The following is a 22,216-nucleotide window of genomic DNA, read 5'->3' as shown; positions in this document are numbered from 1 at the left end:
TGGCATAGTAAGGTGTCCATGTGTTTGCTCAGTCATGTCTACTCTTTGTGACCCCATGGACTGTAGCCCGCCAGACTCCTCTGTCCATGGAATTTTCCAGGCAAGAATATTGGAGGGGGTTGCCATTCCCTTCTCTAGGAGATCTTCCCTGCCCAGTATGGAATCCAGGTCTGCATTGCAGGAGGATTCTTTACCATCTGAGCAACCAGGGAAGCCCCTAGTAAGGTTTCCAGGGATTTGTATTTTGGAAACTAAATGCTCATTATTAATTAAAAAAAAAATGCTAGCTAAACCCATATCCCATCATTTAGTAAATAGTCTTTATAATAAGGAAAAACTAATTGTTCATGGGATAAAATGTTTTATGTATTTAACTGCTATTCTAGTGATATTGCACAACATCCAAGTAACTAGGATGTTAACTCTTACTGTTTTGTTGCTTTTCAGGGCATTTTAATCATAGGGATGAATTTGAAATCATCAGTTTTACTGTTAGGGCCAAATCATTCTCATGGGCTTATGGGAATATATGCCACCAGGAAGTAGATTAATAGCTATAAAAAAACCACATGAAAAGGTTACTATAAAACTCAGATTAAAAAAAAAAAAACTCAGATCAAAACCTGTGGTTTTCTGAATTTGCCGTCTACCAGCTTTCTGGAGCTTCTCTGTGGTAACATGATCTTTATGGCAACACCACTGAGCTCTGGACACTTATGGTAATTAAGACAGCTGGGAAGTGCCCTGCACTCGCCCACAGCACCAGCCTTCACATAGGGAGGAAGGCCGCTTGCTGATCAGTACGCATCCGTGTTAACAGAGAGCACTCCTTTGGTAATGGTCGAAAAATAAGATAATGAAAGAGACTCTTGTTTTCCAAAAAGATAAGAAAAACAGACTGGATTGGGGCTGGGACCACAGAACTTGGGAGGGCTCTTTGTGGAGAGCCACAGCAGAAAGGAATTCTCTTTGCTGGTCAATTTTTCTGGCCTTCTGCACCATCATTCCCGCAGCGTTTCAATGTATTCTCTCCAACCGGCTAAGTACCCCCTGATCGGCGGCCCCATCAAACCCCATCTTCTCCCTTTAAACAAATGTGTTGTTGGAAATAAGGGTGAATCAGGGAACTTGGAGTTTGTGGGCTGGGGACCAAGTTGTCAGCCTATTCTGAACTTCCACGGAATAGTCAAGGAGTTAGCCAGAGGGATTCTGACTTCCTTTGGCTTCCCCAGTGTTTTTTGTATAATACAGCCCTGGACACTGGAAGATGCATTCAGAACAGGAGCCTAGAATCTAGTTCAGTGGGACTAGAGCAAGGCGGGTAGCCTGAGGGAGGGCATGGATCCTGCAGACACGTTCTGTCCGTGGGCTGCTGAATTGCAGATGTGTTATTTGGGCCAGGCTCTGTAATAAACTGGCTCTCTCGGTGGTGAGGGGCACAGAAGTTTCACTTCCTGAGTTAGAATCTCTTCTCTGCAGCCTCGCCTCGATCCATTCCCTGCCCTTCCTACCCGCCCCTTGCAGTGGGAATCAAGTCTCCCATCTCTGGAAAGTAATGCTAAGAAAACAAACACTACAAAGGCTGGTAACAGGGGGATATCTCTCTTGAATGTTTTCTGTGACCATCTAGGTCCAAGGAGGAGGGGGTCCCCCAGCTCCGTGAGCCAGCAGGGTTTCTTTGTAGTAGGCATCCGTATGTTTGGCCAGATGTCCTCCCAGCGGAGGGCAGAAAGGGAAAGATAAAACAGAATCTTTATGAAAAATAAGTCTCGGGAGGGAGAAAAAACAAGACAGAGAAAGTGTGTCAAATGGGACGGGAGGTGCCATCTGATGTTGATTACATGCTGATAGAGTCAGCAAGGAGAAATGCATGTCACAAGGAAGTGACCCTGCTCTTCGGCATGTGGGCCAGTGACACTGTCTGGGAGCAGAGCTGTCAGACCAAGGTGTCCAGGAAGAAACCCAGCTCCGGCTGGCATGGCAGTCAGGGGAGGGAAGGACTCCCGCACCAGGAATCAGGATGCATTCTTTCTGATTCTGCTGTATCTGGCCTCACTCTCCCCATCGGTAACAGGACGATGCTTGACCAGGTGACCTCTAGGCAACCCTCTAGCCCCAGATTCTGTTATCTGCTGTCATCTCCCCTCTGACCAAATCTTCTGAGGCTCTTCTAATGGAATGTAAGAAATAGCCCTGGAGAGATGTGAAAAGTTCACCCCCGGCCAGGGTCCTAAAACCCAAAAGGAATGAAACCTCACAGCAGCCATGGAAGTGTCATTAGCCTTTCCACAGCAGCCCGGGGTCTACTCTCCTGTGTTTTACAGTTGCCACCAAAGCATGTTAACTGCTTTCTGAACATGAGATGCAGCAGGTCTGTGGGTCTGCCTGTGCTTTTGTTGTTGTTCAGTCGCCAAGTCATGTCTGATTCTTCACAGCCCCATGGACTGCAGTACGACGGGCTTCCCTGTCCCTCACCATCTCCCCGAGTTTGCGAAAGTTCATGTCCATTGAATCGGTGTTGCCATCCAACCATCTCATCCTCTGCTACCCCCTTCTCCTTCTGCCTTCAATCTTTCCCAACATCAGGGTCTTTTCCAATAAGTCAGCTCTCTGCATCAGGTAGCTAAAGTATTAGAGTATCAACTTCAGCATCAGTCCTTCTGGTGAATATTCAAGGTTGATTTCCTTCTACCTGTTCTTCTCCCCTCCCAATTCCAAAAATATCTTCACTCTGCATGCGTGCTGCCACTTCACTTGTGTCCAACTCTTTGGGACCCTATGGACTGTAGCCTGCCATGCTCCGCTGTCCCTGGGATTCTCCAGGCAAGAATAATGGAGTGGGTTGCCATGCCCTTCTCTAGGGGAGCTTCTTGACCTAGGGATTGAACCCATGTCTCTTACATCTCCTGCATTGGTAGGCACGTTCTTTACCACGAGTGCCACCTGGGAAGCCTGGGTATAAGAGGACTTTGTTTCATTTTAAACTCTCAAGATAACAGAGAGTTTAAGAGCGGATGAACGTCTTTGTGTGTGTGTTCATTCTTTAGTTAAGAATGAACCGTTGAAAGTTTTCTTGTTTTATTTTTTTCTTTCTGGCACCTTCATGAGGTCAGCAGTGTTTTGTTACAGGGTGAGGCTGGATTCCAGTGGGAATGGAAGAGGAATCTTCCACTGAGATGAGAAGATCTCACACTAGGACTGGGGCCGTAGAAATGGATAGGAAAGCTTGACCAGAGAGGCAGTGGCACCGTGACGTAGGGAAGATATCATGCCATTTGGAGTCAGACAGACCCTGGTTTAAATCCTAGCTATGATGTTTATAGGATGTCATTTTCAGCTCTTGCTCCCTGCTTGAAAGGTGATTATGTGAAGTCCCTAGATCAGAGTCTGGCACCAAGTAGGCAGTAAAGTGAAAGTATTAGTTGCTCAGTTGTGTCTAACTCTTCACAATCCCATGAACTGTAGCCCATCAGTCTCCTCTGTCCATGGGATTCTCCAGGCAAGAATACTGGAACAGGTTGCCAGTAAGTAAACATTAATAAACTGTAGATGAGATGATCATGACAAAAATATCTATAGGAAGATTAAAAATATCTGATGGTTGATTGAATTAGAGAATAATTAGGAGACTTCAAGATGTCTGAGTTTGAGTACCTGAAGGATTGGGATGGTGGTAGTATTTAGGGATGGAAATAAGTAAGTTGGGTGGAAGTTGGAGACCTGGCTTGGCAGGACTGGTACCGATGTCAGTTTTGGACACAGGAGGTAGCCCTGAAACATCCAGGTGGCGATGGAAGAAGGAGATGGAAAGGAAAGGAGAAAAAGCAGCGAGAAAAACACGATACTAAGAAGCTGGTTAGCTCTAGGTCTGTTTGATCAATGCGTCTCATTTTACAGATTCACCTTCAAGGGACTGGTTAACCAAAGGTTGATCCAGCACAACCATCTCCTAAAACAAACCTTAGTGCCTCAAAATGTGTTCCTCCAGTGAAGCATCTCCTAGACCTAGTTAGAAATGCAGTCTTGGCTCCTACCTCAGACCTACTGAATCAGATCTGCATTTCCACGTGATTTGTGAGCACTTCTTGAGAAGCACTGTTCTAACGCACGATGGCCAGACCTGCAGCATCACAGCCCCTGGGAACTTGGTGGAAATTCAGATTCTCAGGCATCTTCTCAAACTTCCTGAATTAGAAAGGCTGTATTTTAACGAGCCCTTCAGGTGAATCCAGTGGGATGGGATAGTGGTAGTATTGAGGGATGGAAATAAGAAAGTTGAAGAATCACCGCTCTAAGCCATGAATCACTGCTCTAAGCCATGGAAGAGCGAGCTTGAGCCCCCCACCCCTTGGGTGTATAACCCAGAACACTGGAGGAATTGGTTAAACCCTGGAAGTTAAATTTGAGGCATTGTTCTATGCTGTTTCTCTCATCATTTTGCATTAAACACAGCTGAAGGACTCTTTTCACTGAAGAAGGGCACTAGGCGTAAAATTACAAACCAAAGGGGAGGAACTTCGGCTGTGGCTTAATCTTCACAATTTATCCATCAAAAGTTATTGAGCACAATTCTAGGAGATCAGTCCTTTATGTGCTATTGCTCCTGGGGGACGCTATTAGTGAGATCCACATAGGAAAACCAGTCAGGGCGAGGAGGACCTTCCCGACATGCCTTACAATGTGATTTTCACATTAAAGTGTCCAGAGCCTTTGTCTTCTGTGTTTCTAATAAAACTATGGCAAGTTCCCTTTTTATGGGTTAGTTTCTGGAGTCCCTTGCAGAAGTGATGGTGGTTTACCACTTAGACTAGAGTGTTTTTCAAACAGTTCAACTGTGAGCAATAAAAATTTACCTCTTCCCATCAGAAATGTCTGGTTTTTCTGGTTGTTCCCTAGTTGTTATTCATATCACTGTGATAAATAAGGGTCGGTGTCTGTTTCCTGCATATATGTAATGTACAAAAGTGGCTATATATTGAGCATTTTAATCCTAAAATTACCTATATTTTCTGCTATAGTAAGTTATAGTACATTATTAAGTTATGTACTATATTATAGCCAGTGGCATGCTGGTAAACCAATTTGGGATGTGTGAAGGCATTATGAATAGTGTTTGCAAATTTCCATGGTGTAAATAGTCCCTCCAGGGTTGATTTCAAGCTGCCAACAATTTAACAACCAGCTCCCCAAATTCCTACCAATTTGACAAGTGACTCTTGAAAACAGTAGGAATTAACTCAAGCACACCGCTGAAACAAATGTCAAGGGAAAAGTCCCTTTTATTTATTTATTTTTTTGGTTAGTTGTGTTTGAATTACTGTTGGTGCAACAGTGGCCGAAACAGGTAGATTTGGGTGTTTTAAGTCTTTTGTCATATAGAGATCTTATCATAATGGAATGTGATTTGGAAACTGTTCTATGAAACAAAGTTCTGTGCTATTTTCAAGGCATTAAATATATTTATAATAACATAATGGCAATATTTAAGTTGTGTTAAATGTGTTGCTCAAGCGGTGAGTATGTTTGATTTTAAAATACCACTCAACCTATAGAAAGGCATATGTGAAAACTATATTCTTATAGTATTTAAACCAAAATGCAAATTTACTTCTGAAATGGTGTTTTTGGTTACTGTTGTTAAGATTTGCCTTTTCTTACAGGTATTCAAGAAGGAACACAATGTACCAAATGTAAAAATAACTGGGCACTGAAGCTTTCTATCATACTGTTATACATTTTGTGTGCCTTGCTTACCATCACAGTAGCCATTTTGGGATACAAAGGTAAGTACTGTTTTCTTTTTCCTTCTAAAAAGCAAGTTTCCTTTCCTTCATTTACACCTGAAAACACAAGTACATTTGCAGGCATGAAGGAGTTCATTAATACAATTCAGATGCAAAACTTAAACCTCTGAAGCTCCATCTTTACGTCTTGAGCTTCTTATAGCTGTGGACTGAAAGGATAGAAGGAGCAATTCCTCTTGAGTCATTTCAACCATAATCATGGTCCTTTTATGAGTTGTAATTTTTTTCCCTCTTTGTTGCTTTTTCCTACTTATTTCCAGATACTCCCTCTTCCTCTGCCTTTTTTCATCTTACCTTTAAGAGGCTCCACAAAAACCCTGGAGTCAGCACACAGGAAAACTCTATTGACAGAGGATAAGACCTCCAGAGACACGACTTACGTCACCCGAGGACTGGCCTTATAATTCCCTTTTTTCCTCTTCAGCGCATTTACTGTGGTCACTGTTGTTTATCTAGCTCCAGAAAAACACTGCCCTGTAGAAATGAAACACAGAGATGGCAGCACCATGTCAGCTGTGCTTTACGGCTTATCAGACATTCTTTGAACATGTCTGGTTTAAGATTGGTGCAGGATTTTTGCCCGAATCCCCCAGACTTGCAGATAAAGTGGGTTGGTTCTCCCCACTACCCACGGGCATTCCAGACACCACAGGTGAAGGTGTCCTGATTCAGAGTCACGAACTATGTAAACCCTCTTATAGAAAACAGCCATGGAAGCCTTACAGAGACACGTGAAACAGACGTGTCGTCTGGTTTCAGTGAGAGAGGCAGACATGGGGTCTGCTCATCTTTACCCTGACAGGTTAAGAGTGGAGAATTCCACACATTCCCATCTCTGTTCCCTGCCCCATCGATTTGACCTGGGGACAGAAAGATGCAAAGTGAATTCCCTCCAACTTGTAACTCCTCCCACTGTCCTCCCAGGATTTAGTGGTTTCCTGAGACAACAGTGTACTGGAATAAGAATGGTCCCTGTCCAGTTCTTGAGTCCACCATTTGAAGAGCAATTGCTACTGTTTATTAAGTGCTCGTTGACATGCCAGGAATTACACTAAGTCCTTGTGTGGCTGTGTAACCTGGGTATGAATTGTAACCTCTCAGTGTTACTGACTTTTTACCTGTAAAATGACAGTCATGGTGTCATTCTTCAAGGTGCTTGGGATGAGCAAAGATGATATAACTGAGCCACCTGTTCTGGGGTTGGGCCCAGTAGAGCGGCTAAATCTCTCTCTTCCTTGTTGTTTAGTTGCTAAGTCGTGTTGAACTCTTTGCAACCCCATGGACTACAGCACGCCAGGCTCCCCTGTCCTTCACTATCTCCCAGAGTTTGCTCAAACTTACATCCGTTGAGTTGATAATGCCATCTAATCATCTCGTCCTCTGTTGTCCCCTTCTGCTTTCGCCTTCAGTCTTTCCCAGCATCAGGGTCTTTTCCAATGAGTTGGCTCTTAGCATCAGGTGGCCAAAGTATTGGAGCTTCAGCTTCAGCATTAGTCCTTCCAATGAATATTCATGGTTGATTTCCTTTAGGATTGACTGGTTTGATCTCCTTGCAGTCCAAAGAACTCTCTCTTCCTTGCTTCTTCATAACTGTTTTTACAGTTCTAGCCATGAGAATGGCAAAACATATTAAAAATAATATAGTCAAGGCTTATGGAGTCCACTTCTAAACCTATTTCCATGGAAAATTGTGTGTGTTCCCATAGCGTGTTGACTGATGAACTTGGGCAGTGGAAATATGGAAAATTACCAGGCCTTTTTATCCAGTTGCAATGAGTTAATCTCACCCAGGATTAACAGAGCAAGTGTTAAGAAAGGCTATTAAATCATAGCGAAGGCAGGAGAGGGGGAGGAGGGGGAGGAAACCCAATGGGGAAAAGGACGGTGTTTTATGTCTTAGGCAACTCAGCCTGGCTACCTTCCTTTACTAGGTTATTGAGGTCATTACTCACTTCTCCACAACTTTCCCTAGTGAACTCAAATAAAGAAGAGGCTTGAAATCAAACTGTCATTTAACTGGTATCTTTAAGGCTGGGCTCTATGTGATGTCACGAAAGTAAACAGAGATGAGAAAGGTTTGAAGAAATACCTCTATGTGGTATTTTGTCATTTTTACCTCTGGGGAAAAAAATAAAAAGTCTAGAATCTTTAATTATACAGATAGATCTGAAGGAGGGGGCTTTGTTTGTTTGTTTTTAAAGTACAGATATTTCCTCTGTTTTTATGAGAGTGGAAAGGCCACGGCTCTGGCCTGTTTGTGTGGGTCCCTTTGCCTGGAACACCTTTTCCCTCTTCTCCACCTTTTTCTCATGACTTTCTCTTCCTTCTTCCCCATCGTGTCTCCCTCAGACACGTGTCCCGCAAGCAGTCCCTGAGAGCTGAGTTGGGTGCCCACCTGCTGGTCCCCATGGCATCCTTTTTCACCCTAGTCCCTGTTGCACTATATCACTATGGCCAATGGGTCTGTCCCACCACCCAAACTGTAAGCTCCAAGAAGACAAGAGGCTATCTTTTATTTATTAAATCTCCTACTAGCACGTGGCTCATACTACATAATTGGGACCCAATAAAGTTTACTGAGTGAATTAACGAGAAGATGGATGGATGGTTGAATTGTAAATTATGACTGACTTCTATAAAGGCAATCAATCACTACCCGGTGACCTCTAAGGCAATTGCTGCGACTCAGGGCCCTATCTGAAAGCTTAAAATCCCAAAGATCGCTTGGCCTGCTCTGGGTGTATCTCACCAGGATAAAGGAGGATGAGATTGAGGGGGTGAGACAAGTCAGAGGCAAGACCATGTTCTTATTCCTCTCTCTGTACTCCAAGGCCTCCATCCCTCAGGCGTCTACTGACAAAAAGAAGATAATACAACATGCAGTTTTTGTCTTTAAACACATACTTGATGAACTCAAATACTGATATTTTCCAGATGTGTTTTCTCTTTACTTTGAACAGTGATTCCTCTTTCTTATTGATAAGATTCTGGTGACCCAACATGGTAAGAGGCAGAAAGATAAGTTCTTCCTTCACACACATCCCTTTGAAGTCTGGAGAAACTCACTCCACTTTAAAAAAAAAAAAAAAAAGAAAGAAACAAGAAAAAATATTCAGTGAAGGAAGAGGTTTTTCTGAAGGAGAAGTTGGAAGGAAATAAAACAGAAACTCCATTATTTATCAGAGTTTGCAAAAGCATCTCCATAGCTTTTTCTTTAAAACTGTTCTTTGTGTGTATGTGTGTTAGTGTTAGTCACTTGGTCATGTCTGACTCTTTGCCACCCTATGGACTGTGTGTGGCCCAGAAGGCACCTCTGTGTATGGAATTCTCCAGGCAAGAATACTGGAGTGGGTTGCCATTCCCTTCTCCAGGGGATCTTCCCAACCCAGGGATCGAACCTGGATCTCCTACATTGCAGGTGGACTCTCTACCATCTGAGCCACCAGGGATGCCCCAACTGTTCTTTAGTTCTCTTTTTATGTCACTTATGCAGATACAAGTTAGGATATAACTTAAGTTCCTTCCAGAGAATTTGCTGAACAAGTCAGAGAATTGCTGAGTCACCCAGACAGGTTCAGCACGCTAGTGGTGACTGTGCGGCATGTCAGCCACCTTACAAAAAGCCCATTCTTGGACGGTTACAGCTTGGTTCACCCTCTGTCCTGGACTATTTATCGTCCAGGCAGAAGCCACCTTCTAAGTTATGGGCTGTTTTTTCTCTGGAACATTCCCTGAACAGGAAAAATCTTATTTTGTGGTCCTGCCCAGCTGGATGCTACCTTAAGGGATTTCAGCTAAAGAAGACAGACAGACATCTGAATCTTCCTCAGTAAGAACCTCCTCTAATACAATATTCCTAGTCACAGATGTCTGTCTTGCTGCTCAGTTCTGCAGGGTAGCATTACAGCTGGGTAATCAAGCTTGCAAATGAGCATCAGAACACACTGTGTAGATGTTGTTAGAATCAAGGATAACACCTTCCCACCAGACAGGATTTTTGTAATGAAACCTGAAATAGTGTTCAAGGTAGGAATGTCTTTATTACATCCCAGGGGAGTATACCTGGTATTACTGGGAAGTTCCAGATACCAATGAAGGGTTGTGTTTCCTACAGTCAAACTGGTAGATATCATCGTGAGCACCAGGCAGGACTCTATTCTTCTTTCCTGTCCCGGAGACCCGGTCATGAGCTATATATCTCTGGACCTTCCACATCCATGTTTGCCCCAAACATGACAAGTACTTGGTAGACCTCTAAGAATGATGAATATAAAAGAAAGATAAAGAAGACATAGTCCTGGGACTTCTCTGGTCATCCAGTGGTTAAGAATCTGCCTTCCAACACAAGGGGCTCAGGTTCAATCCCTGGTCAGGGAGCTAAGATCACACGTGCTGTGGAGCAAATGAGCCCACGCAACTCAACTAGGGAGAAGCCTGTGTGCTATAACAAAGAGCCCACGTGCCATAACTAAGACCCAACCCAGCCATAAAAAATAAATATTAAAAATAAAAAGACCAGCAGACCATGAGTTGGTCCTCTTAACAAGAAAAAAGACACAATTCTTATCCTCAAGGGATTTTTCTTGGAAGAAACCATATTTAGGAAAAAGAAATACTCAATGAGAGGCAAAGTGGAATTACAGAGTAAGCATGGATGTTGGAGTTAGATCTCCTGGCCTGGAATCCCACTTAGTCCCTTATAAGCTGTGTGACTCTAAGGAAGTTACTGGACATCTCTGGGTCTCGATTTTTTTCATGTGTGAAATAGCAGTCATAAGGATTAACCGCAATGATGATGTGATACATCTTGGAAAGAGTGAGGCAATCTGTAGAGGCTGATTTTATTGCCATTCAGATACAGGGTCTGTTGGTGTGGAATCGGATCATCAGGGAAGGCTTAGCACAATGGGCCAGTGAGATTCAGAGTAGACCTTAAAGAATGGGTGGAAGCAAGACAAGGGAGGAAAAGGTTAGTGGCCCAGATCAAGGGCTTTTATAGGACTTCCCTAGTGGTCAAGAATCTGCCTGCCAATGCAGGGGACACAGGCTCAATCCCTGGTCCGGGAAGATCCCACATGCAGTGCAGCAGCTATGCCCGTGTGCCACAACCACTGAGCCTGTGATCTAGAGCCCATGCTCCACGCAAGAGAAGCCACCACAGCGAGAAGCCCACCTGCCGCACCTGGAGAAAGCCCACAAGCAGCAACCAAGACCCAGTGCAGCCAAAAGTAAAGAAATTTAAAAAAATTTAAAAACACTGGAGGGGACACATATATATCTATGGCTGATTCATGTTGATATATGGTAGAAACCAACACAATATTATAAAGCAATTATCCTTCAATTTAAAATACTTTAAAAAAAAACCAAGCACTTTGATAGAAAAGGTGTTATTGTTGGATTATCCTAGAGAATTGAGCTTTGAGGGTACTTGAAGAGGGGCAATGTTTCATATATATGACACTTAAAGTAATACTTTGAAGATAAAAGTCTGTCAAGAAACACTTTCCAATAAAGGGGACCATGTTAAAAAACAGACTGCTTGGACCCTTCTGTGTTCCCTGTTTGTTTTCCTCATGTGAGGACAATCTACACACCGAGGTCTCCCTCCGAAGACGGGGAGTTTCTAGGGTCAGAGAGGATGTCTGCCACTATTTTCCTGACTGAGAATTTGTGCTAATGAGTTAAGAGTAAAAACTGGTGAAAATGCTGTGTATTTTTACAGCAAGTGTTACTTCTGGTCTCCGTCAGTCTAGCATTTTTAAGCAGTCGCAAGCTGCCAGCTTTGCAACTCTGAAGTTTGCAGCTTTATATCCAACTCCTATTTTTAAACACAGATACACCGCCCTGGTGCCTACAGCCAGTTCATTAGCCCTTGTGGGCGGGGCAAAGAGTTTTCTAGCACCAAAGAGAAACCTAACAGATTTTTTAAGTGGATGTATTTATTCCTTTTACTCTATACAAACCTGAATGATCTGTCTATGACAGTTCTGGGTTTTTAAAAAGTAAAATGGAAGACAAATTAGAGAGGGTTGAAAATGACTGCCTGTCAACATATTCAGAGGTTTCTCTGGCTTCCAGGAAAAAGGGGCAGGACTTAAGGTCCCTGTGTGTGGTTTGAGGACAGACTGAGGCTTGTGTTTTGATTTGAGAATCAAAACTGAACCTAAGCTTGTAAACATTCCATGTTTTATTTTTCTAAAGGCTAGCTTTGCTAAAATGCAGATGAAACATTTTGTTCTTTGGAGTTTCTAGGAATAAGCATGCCTATCAGACAACCCTCAGATTATTTTAACTGTATCTCTGGGTCTATATAATAATTTTTTGGAAAAAAAAAAAAAAAGATAATTATTCAACTAAATGCCATGCTCATTGCCAATGCCAAGGCCTCCCTGGGTTGGTTTGTATGTTTGTTTGCATAACCTCTAGCTCAGTTGATTCTTTTTCCACAGGCCTCGGCAACCAGCAGGCATGTTTATTTAAATAAACAACGTAATGAATAAATCTGTGATGAATACCTACTACGCGCCACACACTGAGCTAAGAGCTAGAGATAAAACCAGCACCAATTTTCCTGCCCTAAGGGGTACTGGGGACTTCCCAGGTAGCGCTAGTGGTAAAGATCCCGCCTGCCAATGCAGGAGACGTAAGAGACTCGGATTCAATGCCTGGGTTGAGAAGATCCCCAGGAGGAGGGCATGGCAACCCATTCCAGTATTCTTGCCTGGAGAATCCCATGCACAGAGGAGCCTGGTGGACTACAGTCCATAGGCTGCAGAGTCAGACACAACTGAAGTGACATAGCACACACGCGCGCAAGGGGTCTTGGAGTAGCGAAACCATGACAACACCATGATGGGAGTCCTGTGATCATGAGAGAGACCCCCAGCAAGATAAGCTTCAGCGTAGGTTTCCCACAGGATGTGACCAGCTGAGTCTTGAAGAGCAGGGAGGGCTTAGCCTGGGGAAGAAGCCTGGGAAGAACATTCTAGGTGGGGAGAAGCATGCATGGAAAGGCTTGGGGGAGAAGGTGTTTGATGCAAGCCACACATTTCATTATGACTGAACTGGAGAAGCCTGGGGAGGAGCACAAGCAGCTTCTCCAGGGAAGGTGCCGGGAGCCCTGGGGCTGGTTCACTTTAGGTCACACAGATGCTTGGGAACATACATCTGCTCCTTGACGAGAGCTCCAAGAATCTTCTCACGTGGTCCTGCATGGCTGGAAGGCTTGCTGAATAAAATAGATTGGATCCATTAGCCTACAAGTAATATGTAAACCATAGCCATGCTTTAAAAAAATGAGTCATCATTTTTTCAAAAGCTGTCAATACCAAGAGGAACAGTCAGCCTTGATCTCAAGCTGCTGGAGGTTAGATTTCATGGGAGTCACTTCTGGAGAGAGACACTCTTATTTGACATGCTATCCTTTTTATTTTTTATTTTTTCACTTTTTATACTTGATTTGTTTCTACATTTTTATTGGAGATATTTGACAATATTATATTAGTTTTGGTGTCAAACATAGTTGATTCAGTATTTTTACAGATTATATTCCATTTAAAGTTATTACAAAATAATGGTTATATTTCCCTGTGCTCTACAGTTATCCTTGTTTTTTATTTTATTCATAATTGTATCCCTTAATCTCCTACCCCTCTTGTCTCTCCCCTCTTCCAACTGGTAACCACTAGTTTGTTCTCTGTGTCTGTGAGTCTGTTTCTGTTTTGTTATATATATTAGCTTGTTTTATTTTTTAGATTCCACATATAAGTGACACTATACAGTATTTATCTTTCTTTGTCTGACTTATTTCACTAAACACAATACCCCCAGGTCCATCCATGTTGTTGCAAATGGCAGAATTTCGTTCTTTTTTATGACTGAGTAATATTTCATTGTGTATATATGCACCACATCTTCTTGATCCATTCTCCCACTGATGGTCACTTAGTTGATTCCTTATCTTGGCTATTGCAAATATTGCTGCTATGAACATTGAAGTGCATATATCTTTTCAAATTAGTGTCTTCATTTTCTTCAGGTACATACCCAGATGTGGAACTGCTGAATCATGTGGTATCTCTGTTTTTAGTTTTTTAAGGAACCTCCTGACTGTTCTCCATAGTGGCTGTACTAATTTACACTTTCACCAATAGTGTACTAGGGTTCCCTTTTCTCCACATCCTCACTAATATTTGTTATCTGTAGACTTTCTGACCCGTATGAGACATTGTGGTTCTGACATTGTGGTTTTGACTTGTGTTTCTCTGGCGATGAGTAATGTGGAACATTTTTTCACTTACCTGTTGGCCATCATATATCTTCTTTGGGAAAATGTCTATTCAGGTCTTCTGCCCATTTTTTAAATTGGCTTGTTTTTTGATATTGAGTTGTATAAGCTGTTTATATATTTTGGATATTAACCCCTATGAACCATATCATTTGCAAATATCTTCTCTCATTCAGTAGGTTATCTTTTCATTTTGTCAGTGGTTTCCTTTGCTGTGCCAAAGTTTTTGAGTTTAATTAGGTTCCATTTGTTTATTTTTGCTTTTGCTTCCTTTGCCTTAGGAGACAGTTCCTAGACATTTTAGAATGATAAATTTATAACCATAGAGAATTCTTCTGAGAATGAATAAGAGCAGTGGCTTTCATTTAACACTGCATCACTAACTTTTCCAGTAATATACATTCAGGAAATGCTGGGGGAAAAGTCTTCTTGGGAAATTATTATTATTTGGAAACCCACTTAGACATCTTCTTGTGAACTGTTGAAGATTCACATGTCACTAAGGAGAAGCAGATTGTCAGGCCTTAGTGGTGAACTCAGGACAGAAAGTGGCAAACACCGTTGACTTTGCATCTCTTTTACTAGGACTTTATGTCTAAACTTGAGCTAGGTGTTCTTTGCTATGGAATCTCCTTGCAGATAAGTGAGTCATACCTGCCAAGAATGGCAGGGAGTCTGAGTGACACAATTTTGTAAATAAATTACAGTGTTATTCTTCCACCTATGGAAATTAAGGGCTTCCCTGAGAAGGAAATGGCACCCCACTCCAGTGTTCTTACCTGGAGAATCCCAGGGACGGGGGAGCCTGGTGGGCTACCGTCTATGGGGTCACACAGAGTCGGACACGACTGAAGGGACTTAGCAGCAGCAGCAGCAGCTGGTGGCTCAGGGAAATGGAAATTAATATAAATGATAATACAGATTGAGGACTTTTATAATACAAAAAAATTTAGTGAGTTCTAAACTATTTCTAGAGTCCCCAGGGCACTACATAATCATGAGAACAGCTAAGAACCTAGAGTTCTCAACCAACTAAACTGCCATTGAGATTTGCAACAAGTATGTTATTTATTTTCCTAAAAGAATGGCTTTTCCCCTAGATTTGATTTCATTTATACTTTTTGTTTTATTCTGCTTCCTTTATTCTGTCATGAAATGATCTCTTGTTGAAACTGAAAGATAAAATGTGAGCAGGTATGTGCATTAATCCATTGATTTCCAAATCTTAGTTGTAGAGAAAATGGACAATGTTACAGGTGGCATGGAGACATCTCGCCAAACCTATGATGACAAGCTCACAGCAGTGGAAAGCGACCTGAAAAAATTAGGTAATCTGCAATGAGCGTGAACTATGAAGTTGAATCCCTGTAACTCAGCGGTCCCTACCTTCTTGGTACTAGACACTGATTTCATGGAAAACAATTTTTCCACTGACCGGGGGTGGGAGGGAGGATGGTTTGGGGATGATTCAAGTGCATTACATTTACTGTACACTTTATTTCTATTCTTATTACATCAGCTCCACCTCAGGTCTTCAGACATTACATCCCAGAGGTGGGAGACAGCTGCCCTAACCCAACTCTATGTAAATGACCACAGTTTTTTTTTTTTAAGAATGACATGGCTCTAAACTCACATTCACCCAGAAAGACCTTAAACTTTCATGTTGTGTGTTAATCTTTCCTCATGATTTAATTCAAAAGCTTTAAAATTTTAAAATTAGGGACCAATTTTGAAGTTGAATCCCCTCCCCCCCAAAAATACTATTGTGTACCAAATAAAATCTGAAGATCAATCCTGATGAAAAAAAATCACAGATACCCTTTATCAGAGGCTCTTTTATAAAATGCTTGGTAAATTCTTATTTGAAATATTTTAAACTGTACAACGGAGAAGGCAATAGCACCCCACTCTTGTACTTTTGCCTGGAAAATCCCATGGATGGAGGAGCCTGGTAGTCTGCAGTCCATGGGGTCGCTAAGAGTCAGACACGACTGAAGCGATTTAGCAGCAGCAGCAGCAAACTGCACAAAATAATTGTAGAAGTTAATTTTAAGAAATAGAAGATTCCAGCCTATTTTATCCTGTGATTTTTCTTCCCCCAAATTTTTAAAGAAGAATTTTGGTGATTTTGAGAAACAGAAGATTCTAGCCTATTTTATTACGCGATTTTCCCCCCAATTTTTAAAAGAATAGTTTTGGTGAACTTAACAAATAGAAGGTTATTGCCTTCTTGTCATCCTTCCTAGTGTTCTAGAAACAAGTAAATTCCTCCTCCTTCCATGAGAAAAGTGTTCACTCAAGTTAATCTTTGCTGGTATTCTGCACCCTTTCCAATTCCTGAGGACCCAGGTCTAACAGAGATGTGGATTACACTAATGCATGCAGTGAGCACATGACACAAGTTTTCTGTCCAACATAAGGCACATTCCAGTTAGGAATAAAACTATTTTATTCTTGGGAATCTGTGACCTTACTCGAACACGTCTCCATCCCACCAACCTGAGTAACATGTGTCTGATTCCAGGGGACCAAACAGGAAAGAAAGCGCTCAGCACCAACTCAGAACTCTCCACCTTCAGGTCGGACATCCTGGATCTCCGTCAGCAACTTCGTGAGATCACAGAAAAGACCAGCAAGAACAAAGATACGCTGGAGAAGTTACAGGCAAGCGGGGACGCGCTGGTGGACCGGCAGAGCCAACTGAAGGAAACTTTGGAGAATAACTCCTTCCTCATCACCACTGTCAACAAAACCCTGCAGGCGTATAACGGCTACGTCACGAATCTTCAGCAGGACACAAGCGTGCTGCAGGGCAACCTGCAGAGCCAAATGTACTCTCACAACGTGGTCATCATGAACCTCAACAATCTGAACCTAACCCAGGTGCAGCAGAGGAACCTCATCACGAATCTGCAGCGCTCCGTGGATGACACGAGCCAGGCGATCCAGCGCATCAAGAACGACTTCCAGAACCTACAGCAGGTCTTCCTTCAAGCCAAGAAGGACACGGACTGGCTGAAGGAGAAGGTGCAGAGCCTGCAGACGCTGGCTGCCAATAACTCCGCCTTGGCCAAAGCCAACAACGACACCCTGGAGGACATGAACAGCCAGCTCAGCTCCTTCACAGGGCAGATGGACAATATCACCACAGCCTCCCAAGCCAACGAGCAGAACCTGAAGGACCTGCAGGATGTACACAGGGATGCGGAGAACAGAACGGCGGCCAAATTCAGCCAACTCGAGGAGCGCTTCCAGCTCTTTGAGTCAGACATTGTGAACATCATCAGCAATATCAGCTACACAGCCCACTACCTGCGGACGCTGACCAGCAACCTGAACGAAGTCAGGACCACGTGCACAGACACACTGACCAAACACACGGACGATCTGACCTCCCTGAACAACACGCTGGCCAACATCCGTTTGGATTCTGTTTCTCTCAGGATGCAGCAAGATTTGATGAGGTCGAGGTTGGACACGGAAGTGGCCAACTTGTCAGTGATTATGGAAGAAATGAAGCTGGTAGACTCCAAGCATGGTCAGCTCATCAAGAATTTTACCATCCTGCAAGGTAAGTGGAAATTCTGAACTTCACGTTGTTATCTATGATTGTAGAACAAATGACCCTAAAACTCGACGATTTAAAACAATAAGCCTGTATTATTGTGTAGTTCCTGTGGGTCAGGGATTCGGGAGTAGCTTAGTGTAAGTCGGTGGTTTGGGCTCAGTATCTCTCATGAGGTTGTAGTTAAGATGATAGCTGGAACTACAGTCTTCTTATTTATCTATTTTTGGTTGTGCTGGGGCAGGGAGGTCTTTGTTGCTGCTCGCAGGCTTTCTCTAGCTGCGGCAAGTAGGGGCTCCTCTCTAGTTGCGGTGCACAGGCTTCTCTTGTTGCAGAGCGTGGGCTCCAGGTGCTTGGGGGCTTCAGTGGTTATGGCACCTGGGCCTAGTTGCCCCGAGGTATGTGGAATCTTCCTGGAACAGGGATGGAACTCATGTCCCCAGAATTAACCACTGGACCACCAGGGAAGCCCTGGGGCTGTAGTCTTCTGAAGCTTTAACTGGGGCTGAGGAGCTGCTTCCAAGATGGCCCATTCATATGGCTCTTGGACTTGTTGCTTATTGGCAGGTAGCCTTGGTTCCTCATCATGTGAAATTGCTTGAGTGTCCTCACAGCAGGGCAGCTGGCTGCCTCCAGAGCAAATGATCCAAGAGAAACAGAAAGAAGGAAGCCAAGATGTCTTTTAGCCTCAAAAGTCACATACCATCATTCCACCATATCCTCTCCTTTAGAAACAAGTCACTAAGTCCATCTCACACTCAAAGGGGAGGGGAATTAAGTTCTATTTCTCGAAGGGAAATAGAAGGGAAGCATAACTAAGAATTTGTGGACAGTGCTTAAAGGTGTTCCATTAAATGTTTGTAAATGAAAGACTGGTTAATTTGGAATTTTTCAGTGCCTAGCTATTTCAGTGCCACAAATTGGGCTCCTTTGGAAGAAAGATTCAATCTTTTAGATCATGGAGTGACCATTAAGAGATTGCTACTTCCAAGTGCCAAGAACAATGGATGACTGGCCATCATAGTAACTGTAAGGCCACAGGGGAGGGAAATGACGTGACTTACATATAAAATCTGAGTTTTACTCCAAACCAGGTCATCTGTGTAAACTGAAAGTCCTTGGACCAGATTAGATCATTTTTGAGCTTTCAGGAAAGCAATAATCGTCAGAATGACTTCACTAAGAAGAAGGCCAATGAACTTCATTTTATTTCCTGACAGTAACAGAGATAGTATATTGTTTAAACTAGGAGAATGAAAAATAGCATATCTGGACTTCAGCGAGGCTCCTGGCAGTGGTACCCTTCAGAACAAGGTGGAGCAATCAGTGCTGGATGAATGATCAATTAATGGGTTTATTGGTTGTATTCGTTTTCTGTGCTGCATAGCAAATTACTAAAAACTCAGCACTTACAGCACCCATTTCTCATCTCACAGTTTCTATGGTCAGGAGTCTGGGCACAGTAGAGGTGTATCCTTTGCTTAGGGTCTTGCCCAGGTACAGGCTCAGTGAGGGGCTGTGGTTTCATCAGAGTCTTGACTAGGGAAAGCCTCATTTTCACACTCCTTCAGGTTCTTGGCAGAATTCATCTGTTGGCAGTCTGGATGGTAAGATGGGCTGTCAGGTCCTAAAGGTCACCCCAGCCCCTTGCCATGTGGCCATCTCAAACCATTGCAGCTTCTTACACCCAGCAAGGGAGTCTCTCTCACTCCAGCCTGCAAAGATAGAGTCTTATATAATGTAGCCTAGTCAAGGGAGTGACATCCCATCACCTTTGCCATATACAGTTGGTCAGAAGCAGGTTACAGGTTCCATGCTTAAGGGGAAAGGATTATACAAGAGCATGAGTCACTGGGAGTCACCTTTGGGTGTGAATGCCATGCTAGTTGAGTGAATATAAAGAGTGATAGTTAAATGAGCCCCTCTGAGCCTGGAAGCAGAGCTGAGTGGCAGATGGCAGGGCCCGCTCAACAGCTTTGCTGGGACTAGCATGAGGACGTGGATGAAGGCCAATACTTGTGTGATGTGAAACTGTGTATACTAACTAACAGGTCAGAGAATCTTGATCCAAAATGATCTGCAGAGGCTGGAACAGTAAAGAGATGCCAAATAAATGAAATGTATGGGGGAGACATGAAAATCCCCATTTGTAGATAGAGAAGACCAAACACAAATGTTGATGGGGGGGTGGTGGTGGGACTTAGAGGAAGTGTGCATGAAAAGCGTGGGGCGTTTTAGTAGACTGTAAAGCAACTCAATGTGTCTGCCAGGGAAGCTCATGTGATCTTTTGCTGTATTAATAAAAATATGATATCCAAAATGAGGAGGTGATACTCCCTCCTTTTAGCATGGCAAAACCACTCCCCGAGGATAGTGTGTATGTTGGGGAGTCCGATCAACAGGGGACGCTCACAGACCAGCATGCTCAGAAAAATAGGACCAGGGTGAGTGATGGGGTCTAGAAACCATGTGCCGTGAAGAAGGATCGAAGAACCTGGAACTTTAACCTATAGGAGAGACTGCTTAGTGCGGAATAAGGCAGCTGTTTATAACTATTCAAAAGGCTGTCATGTGGAAGAGATTTTAAATGACATCTGAGGCGCTCCAGAGGGTGAAACAAAGACTAGTGGGTACTCATTAAAGGAAAATAAGTTTTAGTTTTTATGCAGTATTACTTATAAAAATTGCTGTTGCTTGAAAATATAATGGGTTCTGTGAACCGTATGTGTGCCCCAGCTATAGAGGGGCTGGACAATGCCTGTCAGGGGTACTGTAGGTGAGAGTCATACTCTGAATAAAGAGTGGGCTTTCACACAGCCAGACAGTTCTTCAGTGCTTGATTTATTTATTACCTATATTTATTATTTATTTCTTTTCCCCTATTCCTTCTCGACTGAAATTCAGAATGAGGGGAAATCTCAGCAGACTTGCAGTCTCATAAAATAAGTGCTTTCTAATTGTCTCTTAAAGTTGTAATACCCTCAACAATCCTAACATGGTATTCTGGATATTTTCTAGCTATAAATGTCTTTGGAGATGTCATTTCCTTGGAGAAGGGGGACTACAGTCCGTGGGGTTGTAAAGAGTTGGCCATGACTTAGCGACCAAACACCACCAATAAATGACAATAAATAGATTAACAATATCTAGATTGAGATATTTATTAACAATAAATAGATTCAGAGCCTGCCTTTAAATGAGTTAATGTTTCCGTTCTGATTATTTTTATCAACTGAAGTTAAGTATGAGTGTAACGAGGGCTTTTCATGAATTACCCCTGTGACACCCACTCTGTAAAGCAGATGTTCAAAAACTCATTGCCAGTTATACATAAGGAAACTAAGGCTTTGAGGGGTTTAAGGAACTTGCTTAAATTTACAGAATGATAAGTAGCTAAACGGGATCTGAGCCCAGACTGTCTGGTGCAAAGCCTGTGATGCGAACCCCATAGATAATCACAGAAAATGCATGCCCTTCCTCCTGGCTGCCCCAGGGGAGTCTATGAGGCCAAGAAGATGGGATTTCACTCTAAGTGTGAGGGGGAGTTTTAAGGAAGGTGGTGACATGACCTGATTTATATTTTTGAAAGGTCACCCTGGATGCTGGGGGAAGAACAAATAACCAGGAAGTGATCCTGGAGGCAGTGGTCCAGTGAGGGGTGACGGACCCATTGTGGGTGACTTGGGATGGATGGTAGCATGCATGACCAAAGTGGGTCTTCTCAGTCAGGAGGAATTCTGGAGAGAGCATCAAGGGTAGCCCTGCCCTTCCCCAGACAATAGCCTTGACTGGCCTTCTGTGGCTGTGCCTGCAGGGTGAGGAACACATGGGCTGGAGGGGCTGTGAATGTTCAGAGCCCACCCAGATCCCTTCTTGATCACATTTGGTGTGTAAGACCCTAGATTTCTCTCCCCAAAGTGTCCCAAGCCCAAAGGGTACATTGACGGAGTGGAGTGCTGTGGGCAGAAACTGGACACGGGATCAGGCCAGCTGTGAGGAGCTGGACAAGGCTCGTGGATGGATCAGACATGAGCAGGGTGGAGGAATGGGCATCTCCTAAGTGTTTAGCTTGAGCAACAAGGTGGATTCTGGGAAAGATTGAAGGCAGGAGGAGAAGGGGGCGACAGAGGATGAGATGGTTGGATGGCATCATCAACTCAATGGACATGAATTTGAGTAAACTCCGGGAGTTGGTGATGCACAGGGAGGCATGGCATGCTGCAGTCCATGGGGTCACAAAGAGTTGGACATGACTGAGCGATTGGACAACAACACCACCAACGAGGTGGATGGTGGTACTGACCATGATACGCAGAAAAAAGGCCTGTTTAGACATATTAAGTGGGAGATGTCTCTTAGGATGGGGTTTCTGACTCTCTCTCTGAAAGGCCTCAGAGCTCTGTTTCTAAATGGTATCTTCTTTTTCTCGTTTGCTTTACCATTTACTTTTTTTAAATAATTAAATTAATTTTAATTGAAGGATAATTGCTCTACAATATTGTATTGGTTTCTGCCAAACATCAACATGAATCAGCCATAGGTGTACCTACGTCC

At 43.2% G+C, this 22,216-nt stretch overlaps 1 protein-coding gene across 1 annotated transcript in view; it reads left to right on the top strand.

Annotated features, from left to right (window-relative positions):
* Positions 1-22,216, top strand: part of COLEC12 (collectin subfamily member 12) — a 185,262-nt gene that overhangs the window by 139,331 nt on the left and 23,715 nt on the right. The window contains 3 exon segments of the mRNA NM_001101843.1: positions 5,661-5,783; positions 15,324-15,422; positions 16,622-17,668. Coding sequence (NP_001095313.1) covers positions 5,661-5,783; positions 15,324-15,422; positions 16,622-17,668 — 1,269 coding nt within the window.

Source organism: Bos taurus, chromosome 24 (genome assembly GCF_002263795.3).
Source record: "Bos taurus isolate L1 Dominette 01449 registration number 42190680 breed Hereford chromosome 24, ARS-UCD2.0, whole genome shotgun sequence".
Taxonomy (NCBI): domain Eukaryota; kingdom Metazoa; phylum Chordata; class Mammalia; order Artiodactyla; family Bovidae; genus Bos; species Bos taurus.
This window is presented reverse-complemented; position numbering and strand designations above follow the sequence as displayed.